Source organism: Electrophorus electricus, chromosome 14 (genome assembly GCF_013358815.1).
Source record: "Electrophorus electricus isolate fEleEle1 chromosome 14, fEleEle1.pri, whole genome shotgun sequence".
Taxonomy (NCBI): Eukaryota; Metazoa; Chordata; class Actinopteri; order Gymnotiformes; family Gymnotidae; genus Electrophorus; species Electrophorus electricus.
Genome location: NC_049548.1, coordinates 11,126,480 through 11,141,156, shown reverse-complemented (window position 1 = coordinate 11,141,156; position 14,677 = coordinate 11,126,480). Strand labels below are relative to the sequence as shown.

The window sequence follows — 14,677 nt, the reverse complement described above, 5'->3', positions numbered from 1 at the left end:
TTTCTTTATATTTGGTATTGACACTGATGCTGAAAAATCTGTGTAACCTTAATTTCAGAGTTTGATCTGCCAAATGATACATCAGTCAGGCTATATGGTACCAGAACATAAAGGAGGGAGAAAGGTGAGGGAAGTCTGACACACACACACACACGCACACACACACACGCACACACACACACACACACACACACACACACACACACACAAACTAATTTACACAATACATACAATACATATACACAATACACCACTATACACATACACTCAAATGATCACCAATATCACCCAAACACACACAGGTGTGTCTTACCAAGTTCAGTGATCATAGGGATTGAGGTTCCATTGCTCCTATCCTGTATCACACACACTGAGTTTTGGAATCTGTCTACTTTAGCTAGTGACAAAACACACACACACAAAACAGAAACTCAGTGGTCAGATATCTGAAAGATTTAGCTAATGTCTGTTCGTACGAATTTTTGCAATATATGTATGTTTTTTCAATTTGTATGAGTGATCATGTACATTGTTTCAGTTTGCATGTGTATTTGTGTACAATGTGTTTGTCAGTTTATGTTTGTGTACAACAAGCATGTTTATCAGTCTGTATTTGTATTCAATAGATATGTCTATGTGTTTCTGTGTACAATATATGCATGTTTGTGTACAATACAGCCATGTTTGTCAGTTTGCATGTTTGTATGCAATATGTGTGCTTGTCAGTCTGTGTTATTTACAATATATGTGTTTATATGTCAGTTTTTATGTTTCTGTACAATATGAGTTTTACTTTTTTTGTTTATGTGAATTATTTGTATGTTTATGTCAATTTCTATGTGTGTGTTTTTTGGGGGGGGCAGAATGAGTGTACTACATAGATCTTTAATAGAAAAGAAACACAAGAATTTAGTGCACAAGAGCATCAGGTGAATTTGCAATTTGTGAAGTGACACTCAATGAAATATTAGGTGTACTGTATTTATGTTCACCTTGTATGTATAATTTTGACCCTCAAATTTTAAATTTGCACACAAAATTATTTTTTATTTACCATGATGTATGTAGTAAACTAATTCTGCCCCACAAAAGAAATAAAAAAACAAACATTGAAAGCAAAGTAATTGAAAGCCCAATGTTGCCATAACATTAATTTCTGTGATGAGTCTATGTACATTTTTGACCACAACTGTATATGTGAATGTGTATAATACACGCATTTTTGTCATTCTCTATGCGTGTTTGTGTGCATGTTTGGATAAAAGCGTCAGGTAAATGTAATGCAAAGTGACTTACAATTATGATTGAGTATAACTTGAGCAACTGAGGGTTAAGGGCCTTGCTCAGGGGCCCAACAGTGGCAACTTGGCAGTGGTGGCGCTTGAACCAGCAACCTTACAAACACATGTGAAGTACGTTAACCACTGAGCTACCACTGCCCACACTGCACGTGTGTGTGTGTGTGTGTGTGTGTGTGTGTGTGTGTATACATGTGTGTGAACTTTGAGATGAGGTTCGGATTTCCTCTAGTGGGACCTGTGCTAACAGCTCAGCACTATGCTACTTGATTGGCATTCACCAGAGTACACCAGAATTGGTAGGTCCACCACTGGTATCCCGTTGTCTTCATAGATGAGAGTAGGTTCACAATGAGCACATGTAGCACACATGAAAGAGTCTGGAGATGCTGTGGTGAGCTTTATGCTGCTTGCAACATCATCCAGCATGACAGGTTTGGCATTATGATAGCCAGCGACACCCTTACTGCAATTAGGTACCAGGATGAAATCCTCAGAGCCACTGTCAGACCTTGGGCTGGTGCAGTGAGCCCTGGATTCTTCCTGGTGTGGAACAATGTGCAGCCTCATGTGGCCAAAAGTAGGCAATTCCTGAATCATGAAGGCATTAATGTCATTGTCAGGTCCCCAGGACAGCATCTGCCATCTCATCAGGAAAATGCCCAGATGTTGATAGGAGTGCATACAGGCACTTGTGGGCCATACACACTACTGAGTCACATTATGAGTTGCCATGATGAATTTCACACAATCTGGATCAGCCTGTGATAAATCTTTTTCTACTTTGATTGTTGGTTTGATTTTTTGTTCCCTTATTTTTTTTAGCCCTATACTAGTGGCTATGTACTGCATGTGTTTACTATTCCTTTATCTTTAGATTATGTATTGTACTTTAGTATGTGTGAGCTGTAGTGTGTTGTGTTTGTGTGTTTCTGTGTTTATTGTGTGGGTGTGTATTGCACCGAGCTCTGTGATGATGGGGATGTTGCCTTCCATAGTAACTGCCTGTCTCATCAGGCCATGCACGGGGCTGTTCTCAGCAGAAGAGCGGTCCACACCTGGAGGAATGAAGCCTGCACACACACACACACACCCACACCCCACAATATCACACAGAACTGTCAAACCTCTAGGTCAGAGTAGGGCTTTTTGTGCACATATTTGTAGATATAGTGCATGAGTGCATGCACTGGTTCTTAAGTGTGCATGTGTGAGTATGTGTATTTGTGTCTGTGCCTGTGTCTGGGGGACAGGGGGGTGTATTGGGCGGGTGTCAGTACCATGGGAGTTCGCCTGCAGAAGACCTATGGTGTCATCAAACTGCATGGATTTGATGTTGAGTGAGGCCAGGATGCACTCCTTATCCTGCATTGACGTATCATCTACAGTATTCTGATTGGCTGAGATGATGACACACATGTCACACAGGTTGATGTTGACAGCCCTCAGATTCGCTCTGCTTAGAGGAGAGCCCTTCACATACACATAAACAAAGTCAAAGTCAAACACTGATACAAGGTAAGCACTTTTATAATTTCACTGCTGATCTTTGAAATAATTTAATTCAGCTATAATTAAATAATAATTTAACTTCTGTCATAAGTCAGTTCAGTTATTACCATTTGTAATAACTCAATTGTAGCATTGATCTTTGTAATAATGTGAGGTACGGTGTAAATGCAACTAAACCTTTTATTTTAAACTGAAGTAGTAGACTGACATGGCACAGGAAGGACTTTATTCAGAAAGATACTAGTCTGCTCATAACTCCCAAATGTTAATACAGCTAAGGCACTTCAGATCGAATCCAATGCTCTCAGTTGGCGTGGACTCACGGGTAAGATGGAGACTTTGGGGAAGTTGCTGAGTGTATCCCACTCCCTCTTTAGATAGTCCAGTGAGCCCACAAAGACGATAGGCTTCAGCTCATGATAGTGGAAGTTACTGGCTCTGAGAGGCATCACCAGGTTCCTCAGGCCCACCAGAGCTGACTTCATATCACCAAAGATGCACACCACCACATGGCCGCTTAGAACTGTCATTGAGGCTTCGCTGCGGGTCTGAGGGAAAGAGAAATTAGCATCGTTAGCCACCACAAACAGCTGTTAGCCATGACTAACCTAGCTCTATTTGTTTTTACTAAAACTGTTGTGTTAGCTATGACTAAAACAGCTGTTAAAAAGCCATTAACTATGACTAAAATCATCCGTTAGCCGTAACCAAAACAGCTTTTTAGCAACAACTAAAACAGCTCTATTACGCATAACTAAAATAGCTCAATTAATTAGTTACAACTAAAGCAGCTCTGTTAGCCACATCTTAAATAGCTCTGTTAGCTATGAGTAAAACAGTACTGTTAGCTATGAGAAACAGTTCTGTTAGGTATAAAAGAAACAGCAGTTACTATAACCAAAACAGTTCTGTTGGCCATAACTAAAACTGCTCTACTGGCTATAACAAAAACAGCCGTAAGCTAAAACTGAAACAGCAGTTCACTATGAGCTTTTTTAGTTCTAACTAAAACAGCTGTTAGCTAGATCTGAAACAGCTGTTTTAGCCATGCTTTATTAGAGATAAGCAATAGTATACACCAGTATCGATGAGTATGACTTCTCTGTGCATTAGATTACAGCAGTACTCACCAGTACAACCTTCTCTATATCTTTGTAGGGGCACCAGTGGAACATTCCTGTGGAGTCGTACCGCTTCACGCTGTCGTCCATCATCTCCACCAGGTGTCTGGGGACCAGCAGTGGTTCATGTCATGAAGAAAGGGAGAAAAAGTTAAATTATTGTGATGGTGGTGGGGGAAGCACACCACCTCTACCACCAGTGGAAGAGGTGCAAATGTATTTCCTTCTTTTCAGTTGGTTTAATCCCAGTTGTAGGGATTCTGCTAGGAAAGACATTATATATTATGCTGTTAGGCCACATGCAAACATGCATATGCATGCACGTACACACAGTTTCTCTCTTTTTCTCTCTGTTCTGATCTCGCGCTCCTAATCACCTTCAGTGTCTCTTTCTTTGTGCTATTTATTTCTACTTTGCTGAGTGAAATCTTGAATTCATCTCCTTTTGTGAGAAGGACACAAATGTTTCCCATTCATTCCATAAATGCATTCTATAATTCAGCAGCAGCTCTTTCACTGGTCAGAGTCCATAAACTTAGGTGTACTGCCTGCAGGGATGCAAAGTGATGACAATAGGTGTGTGCGCACACAGCTACACCCACACCCAAACACTCAGGCAAGCAGGCACGCGCGCGCACACACAGTGTTACCTTGTGTTTTGTGGAGAAGAGTTGATTGAATCCCTCAATCCTTCATTCTGCTGTTTTTTCTTAGATGACAGAGGAGACTCTGCCTCACCTGGGAAGTCACAGGCATCAGTTTGGCCTAAAGTCACTACACTAACCTGCTTCTATGACCTGCACAGCGAGAACAAGGAACTTTAGAACCCCATGGAATTGTGGGCTGTCACGATCTTATGAATGTCACCATTAAATATCTGCTTTTTCTAATACAAATTAGCAGATAAATTGTTAGAATTGCTAATACTTCCAAAGCAACTTTTTAGGTAGCTGATAAAGGAAGGACCTCTGTCCAAAACATCCTGTGTCTCTGGAAACCTTGTGTATTTCACTGAAATACACATGCACACGCACACACATGGACGTAATTGGTTAAGAGGTTTATGGTGCAAGTTTGTTTCCATGTTTTCAGGGGAATTCTCACTTGCTTCACTGCAGCCAAAGAAGAAAGGTCTGAAACAGTGAGTATCATCATCAGAGAAGTGTACTTAAGTAGCGAAGACATATTAAAAACAGTTTATTTCTGTAACTTATTAATATTTCTTCCTTGGAAAACTGACATTTTAGAAATTTGGATATATTGTCAGCGTCATCATTTTCGCACAGCTGACATACAGATTAGAGTTTAGTTTGTAAGCAGTCTAGCTAGTTACTCCTATGAATAACTTGTAACACTGATTATGTTCATGTAGATGAGGAAAGATCATTGGATAGATCATCTATCAAATAACATTTTTTTTGGTCCTGTTCAATCTTTTTTGATTATACACTGACAAATGGCAGTAGCTAGTCAGCTAACTAACAAATGTTACCAAAACCAGGCCCGGGTGGCTAGCAAGCTGTGTTGGACCTCGACAAGGAAATCTAGTCAGGTTGTTTCATCTGATGCTATGCATCTCAACATGTTTCACTCCATTTATAACTGTGTAGCTACCTACATATTTTGTGAATATGCTTGAAATCCTCTCAGAAATTAGCTTGTTAGCTCTAGTTTTATATAGATAGCTAGCTACATTTGAACATTACAATGAAGTAATATGGTTCACTAGTTAGATATACTACCACTAGCAAGCTAACCTACCATAAGAAATTATCAGTTACATGGTTGAGATTTACAGCTAACTAAATATTTTTGCTTCTATCTGTATTCATTGCCAACAAAATTGGCCCAAAGTCTGCCTAATTTGGCGACCTATTTTTTTTTTTGTGTCAGATTTTGGGTCACTTTCTTGTTATCTTGGTTTATTCAGTGTTCTTATGCCTCGCTTTAAAATGAACCTTCAATATTAACATGAAAGTATCTATTCCTCAATGACCATGTTTACAATATAATATTTAAGTTATTCAAAATGCTTTTGTTTTTGTATATCCTCACAGCAAATCTAGTCTTACATTACATGTAAAATAGTTATTAAAAGTCTTAAATTTGACTTGGGGGTGCCTTCAGACACCCTGTTGATATGCCCTGATCAGTACTCTGAACACTGTGAATTGATCACGCCAATCCACACAGTTAACAACATCTTAAATGCACTTTCAGCAACATTAAAAACTATTATTTTCTCATAAATTATGAGTACCTGAAAAATTACATCATGGATAGTGTTCACAACAGTGCAGCTATGACATATCTATATGTCATATCTGACAGACAGTACCAGTTAAACATTTGTATATACCTGACTACATGTGTTTTTCAAAATCTTAAAACATTTTTAAAATATAAAAATTATAATTTTAACTTTTTAAATTTAAACTTAATATTTTATATATATATATATATATATATATATATATATATATATATATATATATATATATATATATATATATATAAAGGTCGTTTCCAAAAGTTGTTTTTCTTTTCTTTTTTTTTAGCTTTAGCTACTCTGCCAGTAAGTGCTCAGAATATGGTGGAACTTCTTCCAGACTGTTGGAAAAAGGGGCTACTTCATGAAACTATCTTAGAGAATGCCATGCGTGTGCAAAGTTGTCCACAAACCAAAAGAGTCTGAAGAATAGTTACTTGGTTTCTATTACATCTGTGGCATACCAACACTACAGTTTATAATCTTAAAATTAATTCCAATATTGCCACCAGGTCGCGCTAAAGTGTCAGAACACTGTCTACAGGGGAAGAGCAAGTACAAACATTTACCTGGTGATGGTGTTTAAGATACAGCAATCCATAGACAGTAAATGATTAAGTTTAAAAAACTAAATAAATAAAAATATAACCACATAACTATAAGTATTATTCAGATTCATTCTAATTAATTGTTTAATACATTAAAAGTAGGATTTAGAATAAATCCCTTTCCTGCATTACTTGTGTAGTGTTAATGTATAAGCATTAGAATGCTGGTGCTATTCAGTGCTTTATTTACCTGTAATAATTAACTGTGTTAAATATACAATTATATTTCTTATTCTTTTTTCATAAGAAGGATGAAAGTTTTCAAGTACTTGCACTTCATAATGAAGCTGCCTACTTTATCTGGAAGGCCGAGATCCCTACTGCTAACCATATTCAGGCCAACAACTCTCAGAACCACTCATCCCAATACAATAAGGAGGCAAGAGGTTGGAGAGATAAACAATGTTACGCAAAGGAGAGTTAACACCAGTTGCATGATTGTCAGTAATATGGCAGCAAATAAATTCGTAATCACAACCTAGAACAAATAACCACAGTAGGTAGAAACAGCATACACAAACTAATGCCAAGCTAAGATGTACTGAGACTCTAGGTAAATGTCTAAGTACACAAAGCTTGCCTCCAAATCTTTAACAAAGGACTGTCTACCTGTTGCATGAGTAGACAAGGCCCCCTCCCTACCATTATCCACCATTAGGGTATATTTTGTGGGCTGGGGGAAGAAATAAGTGAGGACATATCAGCTTCTATCTTTTCTATTTCTTGTGTTTCAGTCCTACAATTCCTACATACCCTTGTTTGAAAGGTAATGCCCAGAATAGCTGGAAGATGATCTGAAAATCAATGTTTAGCTTGATTGGAAATTCGCATCGTATGTCCTGACACATAGTCCAAGGTCAGTCAGACTTGCAACTTTAATATAACCGGCAAAACATAAGTCACCACCAAGCCCATATCACACAGATCTTTGATGGAATTCACATTTCATGAAATTAATACTGTTCACCTAGTGGACTCTTCAGACACCAACAGAGCATTCACATCTGGCCCCACATGCTCCATCTGTAGTATTGTCCTTTTTAGATTTTTTTTTTTACTGTTTACTACACCACAACATAAATCTAACAAGAAAAATGTAGAAAAATAAATAAAAAAACATAATAGGCAAGAGATATATTAGCTATATATTACTTTAGAAATCTAAAATGAATTAGATTCACTTCCAATACACTCTTGAATAGACAAACAATGGAATCACATTCAAAGATGGTATGAAGTTTATTTTGTTAATAAAAATAATTTAGCTTTTTCAAGTGAAGAGAACCAGAAAAAGGCCAATGGAAAACTGGGCCAAGTTCCACTAGGTGGAAGCTTGTGGGCTGAAGGGTAATAACACATAAATAACTACAGAGTAAACAGAGGGAAAAATAACTTACTGGATTTGACATATCCATTATAGTTACTTTTAGCTGCAAAAAAGACAAACAAAAAATGTTGTCAAGTGTAATGTGTTGTTAATGAACTGATGAACAAATGATTACACTGGAACAAATAAGCAAGTCACAGACATGACAAAAATCAGATTACAGCCCAGTTTAGACCCTTTAAAGTCCCCAGCAGAAGACCTGTCCTTAAAAGTGCCTAATGGTTATGGACAAATTCATGAGAACCCAGGCAGCCACTGTTAATCAAAATGAGATATTGAGAAAACCATGAAAATGAGACCACAAGGACAGAACAATAGAACACTAGCTAACATTGTTGTTGTTTTTTTTGTTTGTTTTTGCTTAAGAAAGTGATATATAATATACAGGAACTTTTTTGTAACCTGTGAAAATTATGACCTTTTATGACCTGACCTATTATTTGATTTATCACTGCAAATCCTGGGTGTTCGAAGCAATCACATTGCAGAAATTTGCCATGTTAACAATTAACCCAACTTTGGTTAACAAAGCCAACTTGCTGGGTTTTTTAATCTCATCTTCTAAATATTATTATCATTAATCAACTGGAAAAAAATTAGAATACTATTTCTTCTAGTTTTATAGCTAGAACCACCAAACCTTCTAGAAACCTTCATATACACGAACAAATCACTTTTCATCCCACTGTCAAATCTGAAGATACAGCCACCAAACCTGCTGTACAGTGAAATCCACAGAATCAAGAATCGATTGAAAGTTCTTTTTTAAAAAAATGTATATTTTTATTTCATATTTTGAAGTGAATACTGAAATCACCAATGATTATTGCCTTGTCCATTTATTAATAGTACTATACCTGATAAAAGTCTGGGAGGGTTACGGGATTGGGGGGGGGGGGGGATATGGTAATTAACAAACAGCTGTCATTTTCATGGCTCAAGATGAGTCAGTCACAATAGAATAAGTAATTAAAAAGAGTGAACCTTGATTTTTGAGAACACATCTTTCTTTGTCATATACTGTGGCAATATCACCTCTCAAACCATTTAGATGGGGGTTATGAGCATTGCTAAAGCCACAATGGCAGGATTCATTCAGAGCCATGTACGGCTCTAGTCTAACAAGGTTTCTGCGTAACAGAGCATAAAAGTAATATGAAGCTCACACTAATATGTATTATCTAATGTGTATTTTCGAAGGAAGCATGGATTTGTGTGTTAAAAAACAAAACAGTTGTAGAGGTTACCAAGGCCTTTGAATAAATTATAAATGAAAATATAGCTTTGAAAAAACTACAGTTTTTAAACAAAGCTTTTCAGTTATTAATAAAAAGATATAGGCTAACACTGTAGAATTGACTACAAGTACAGGTCAAAAAGCATTGGTGTGTGAGCAGTTTAGCAAAACTTTGAAAATTAGGATGTGGCAGTACTTTACATCACTCAATACATTATTGAACAATGTAGCAATTCTCACTCCTTAATTTCCCAAGAGTCTGGCAGTTCTGTTTCAAATGAGAAAAGCTGATCATTGAGCCAATTTAAACCTTATTCTAGGAAACATCCCTGAGGCTGAATCTAATAAATTATTTTTAAGGTAAAGTCTAACTTTGGAAAGATGTGACAGCATCAACATATTTTCACAGAATGTGGTTTATTAGTCAGCTAATGTACCTCTAAGTAGGGAGGACACATGCATAATGACAAATCTGTGTTAAGTACCCACCTCTGAAGCAATAAGAAGGATGTCAGAGAGAATACTGACTTTTTCCAGATAGCATGTAATTCAGTACTGTTTGAGGGAACGCAGTTCTCATGCCCAGATGTCAGAAAAAGATGGATACCTTGGAGTAACAGTAATAGTGATTATTCTTTCCTGTGTTTGTGTCTGACCCATGTTTTAATAAAAAAAAAAAAACACGAAAAAACACGTGTCACATACCAACACCCACTCAAAAACTGGCATCTTCATCTGTTCTTGGCAGCAAAGAGCATTAAGGTAAATAACCATTCAGTCAGGACTTGTGACCTGCATGTAATTACTACATATGTGCAACCCACCATATAGGAAGCATGAATATAATTATGTGACAAATTCCAGCAATTTGATCACTTCAAATACACAAGAGTTCTGGTGATAATTATATGACACAGGTCAGGCCATGAAAGATCACAAAACAGAAGAATATTATTCTATTATATAACATAGGAAAGATTTTTCTTGGTAATAGTGAAACCTTGTTTAATTTCAGCACCACATTTGAATGTCATTATTTGTGTTAATCCCTAAAATGAAAACAAGATTAGTGTTAGTGACATTAATGTGTCATCATCTGAATGCCTGTCTCACCCAGAACATAGTTACAACATGCAGAAGTAACCCAAAGCCCATGGCACATACAGGACGCCAAGAAGTACAAATGTGTCAGAACAACAGCTGCAACAACCACAACGTCATGTACACTGCACAGGAGCAGCAGGTGAAGCAGGAGACGGCGGAAGACTTACAGGAACGCAAAGTTGCCAAGTTATCACTAAGAGAGGTAGGAGAGAGGGGAAATGCATGGGGTGGCATCTCTGCACTTCTACAGACACTGCGGGAGATACATGAACAGCCTTGCTCCCCTTCGCTGCAATCTAAACAGCCCGTCAGGCGCACCCGGCGAATGCTGGCCTTCTTGGCTGGAGTTGAGAGTGAAGGAGTGGAAAAGGAGAGTAGCAAGTTAATAGCACAGCAGGACAATCTATAGAGGGGTCTAGTAGGCCCTGAGGCACACCTTCAGAATGATTGAAGAGTTCCAAGAGTGACAGTATGCAAGTTTTGTTTAGTGTTACTATTAGAACAGTGATACATTAATGAGAGTAAAGTCATGTTTTATTCTTCAGACTGGTGTAGGGCAACATGGAACTTGGTGCAATGCAGCAAGAGAAATGTAACGACGTGTTTAATAGTCAAAGACAAACATCATCGCTTTTTGGGTGACTTTCTCTCTCCTACTTAGGTTTGCACAAGTTTTTAAGCCTTAATGCATCATGCACATGTAAAACAGAACATGCATGACAGCAGTGCCACAGATTTATCTGCTGTTGGTTTGTGAGGTTCAGGAGTATGGTCACCATCAATAAGTGAATATGGTTGCCCTCTAGTGGGTGGTTTAGAAGAAACCCTTGCAGTAAGACTGAACGTAAAGGGCTTTATTAAAAATTGTAGTGATTCAGACTTAATAACATGGGATTAATTTTACTGTGTTTTTGAGTGTCAAAATATAATTGAAAAAGGGATTTACAACTCAGGTATGTTTTCTGTTATCATGGAAAGGCCCATGAGTGTATAGGGTGCACGAAAATGCAGTAATTATACTGAAACATGCAATGTCTAGTATCAATCTGGTTCACACTACAGACAGAACCAGAGTTTACTCACAATACGTCACTAATGGAAATCAATGTAAAGATCAAGTTGCTCCCATGGCAGCAGAAAAGGAGGAACATATCAAGTGTTAATAAATTAATACTTTTACAGAATTCCTTAAAAAGACCTTAAAATTCCTTTAAAATTTGTTAAAAGAAAAAAGCCCCAAACAGAGATATCACTAAACCAAATTACCCCACAGCAACCCGACCCCGCCAAAAAAAAAACCACAACAACAAAACAAGACATAAATTTAATTACACATGTATGCATTACCATGCAGAAAGCACAGCTTTTATACAAACTCCCTAAAGGGAAATGAGAACTGTAACACCTCTGATATCAGGACATATCTATTCAGCCACTATGTGAGTAAATACAGAACAGGCAACCCACATGGTTTTGAGCTGCATGAGGAAGCCATTTCCTAAATGTTCATCTACGTTTGGAAAGGTCCCACTGGTGCAGTGGAAAGCCATGGAAAGGTTCCAGTGGTGCAGAGGGCAACGCAGGACAAAAAGTACCAAAAAAACAGAAAAGGCAGCATGCCAAGATCTCTGAATCTGTACAGCCTGATTTCAGTGAGGGGGGATTTAAAATCACATCTCATGCAGGGCTTTTACCACAAATTATGGTGACAGATGTGCTCTTGTTATAACAGGCACTGTTTCTGAGAACTTACTTTGCTTGCATCCACACTTCTTGATCAGTTTGGGGTCTGAGATGTCATCATGGCAAGCCTTACAGTACACTGAGGCCCTAAGAAGAGGAAAATAACAGCATGGTGTGATTTAAAACAGTGATGTGTAGTAATGTGTAGAGATATTGAGCCTCCTGTAATGCTGAATATTTGATGAGTTGTAGCGTTTTAGGACGTATGCTTCAGGTACAGCCTCATTCTGTATCTCTCTCCTTGTCTCTCTCCCAGTGTCTCCCCCTCTCTGCTTGTCTCTCTCTTTTGTCTCTTTATCTTTCTACCAGTCTCTCTCTGTCTCCCTCAATTCAATTACGCTTTATTCGCAAAAATCTTAAAAGTTAAATTACTGACAAAGTAAATTACCATAAACAAAAAGGCAAAATAAAGAGGAAAAGCACAAAGGACAGTACATAATTTAGAAAATAATTAACAATTATTAATCGAAAATATTGACCAACTTAAAAATTACTCATTGTTCATTAGACAAGATGCCACAAATCTTGCCACTTGCATAATTAGCCGACACCTCTCTCCATGACAGGACAGTTTTTCTAGAAATGCAGGGGAGATACTTCAAATGAGAATGGGTTTCTATTTCATATTTGGGACACTTGGGTAGGAACTGCAGCTCTGTCTCCACCCCTTCCAGGTGGCAGTGGGAGCACAGCTTGTCCTCTCTGTGAAGCCAGGTCTACCTATTATGGGCAATCTCAATGGCCAATGTGTGCTCACTGAGTCTACATTGCCAGCATTTTACTTAGTTTGTCTTTAATTGTGGTCAAATAGGCTGCTAATGTCTAATCTTGCCTTGTGATCATCCACATAGAGTAGGCATTTAATGGTGGTGTCATCTATAGTGATGCCAGGTCTTTTATTACACTGATGATTTATTTAGCCAGTTTATTAATGTCTGTGTTAAACAGTGTAGGACATAGGTAGCAGCCCTGTCACTCTTCTGTGGTCTTGACGTTCATTAAATTGGCAAATTTGATTTTTGCTTAGAGCATTGTTCCCATTAGAAAGCTTAGAATTCTTGTGTTGAGAAAGGCACATAAGAGCTGTTTTTCTTATGCTGTTTCAATCACTGATGTCTCTGTAGGTAACTACAAATGTTTCTTTAGGCAAACTGATCTTGAATATGAGCCTTTCACTCTCTAATCTTGAGAAATATATTTAAAGCAAATTTTAAAGTTTTAGGGTAAAATTCTTTTTAACATTTATTTAAAGGGGAAGTTTACCTTTTTCTACATAATCACATATGATTTCTAGTCACCTCAGATAGCTTTTATGCCAGTGTGTACAGTTGCAATTTTTTTTTCAGCAATTTATATTATAATCTGATGAATGACTCAGTATGCCAATTGACTAGTCAGAATCAATTTCCTCAAAAGATTTTTAAAGACACAAAACAGTAAAAGCCTTAGTGTTATGTCTTTAAATAAGATGTACTTTTACTTGCAGTGTTTTCTTTGCAATGATCAACAAATTCAACAAACTCAAAATTCCTTTCATGAAAAAGTAAGTCATTACTAAGAACATTTGTGTCTATCAACTATTTGCATCAGATTATGTGTACAGTGTGTTTAATACAGATGCTGAAACTGAATATTTTTTATTCCTTTTCACTAATTATTTGAGCAATTTATATAATGATTATCTTAAGTGCCTAGACATCAGCCTATGCATGTTTAGATGTGCTTTAAAAGGTGAAGTTCCCCTTTAAAATGCCATTGGTACCATTTACCATTTCTCTTTCTTTACCTCTTTACTTCTTTGGCATCACCGGCGATGAAGATTCCCAGTGTTTTATCTTGCAACTTCACATGTTTTCCTGGATTAATCATCATACTGCAACACAAATACACCACACAAACACAAATACTAGTTCAGAGAAACCAACCATTAGGTTTTGTCTTGCATGTGTGATATTTCACTAACATATGAGCTTGAGAAAGCAACCATGAATGGATTAGGTTTTGTCTTGCATGTGTGAAATTCCCCAGGATCATCTTAGAGGATCAGCGTAGTGGGTAGGGAGAGCTTTTCTAGATCCCTTCATTTCACAGTAAATATTTCAAGAGAATTTAGCAAATCACACACATTGTAGCTGATTTCACAGCATGGCATGATCAAGTTCAAAGCAAACGTACTATTCATCACATAACTAGGCTAAAATCACTGAATACGCACATTCAAAAAGAACAAGTTCACTCACTTGACATTTCTCTGATCAGACTTGAACTCAATGGCTATCAGCAAGAGATTTAGTTTCACAAAGCACAGCCTGCAAGGAAAAAAACAATGAGCATTTCTAAAGAGAAAGTGATGTCCAGAAGTGATGTTTTATATAACAGAACAGAACAGAATACTTAC

The 14,677-nt window shown here is 37.4% G+C and overlaps 1 protein-coding gene across 1 annotated transcript in view; it reads right to left on the bottom strand.

Moving 5' to 3' along the window:
- LOC113589032 (calcium-activated potassium channel subunit alpha-1-like) overlaps nt 1-14,677 on the bottom strand; it is an 85,202-nt gene that overhangs the window by 7,507 nt on the left and 63,018 nt on the right. The window contains 12 exon segments of the mRNA XM_027028479.2: nt 314-397; nt 2,261-2,371; nt 2,579-2,771; nt 3,134-3,358; nt 3,941-4,037; nt 4,582-4,669; nt 8,206-8,238; nt 10,704-10,877; nt 11,620-11,628; nt 12,290-12,366; nt 14,066-14,152; nt 14,520-14,588. Of these exon segments, the coding sequence (XP_026884280.2) occupies nt 314-397; nt 2,261-2,371; nt 2,579-2,771; nt 3,134-3,358; nt 3,941-4,037; nt 4,582-4,669; nt 8,206-8,238; nt 10,704-10,877; nt 11,620-11,628; nt 12,290-12,366; nt 14,066-14,152; nt 14,520-14,588 (1,247 nt within the window).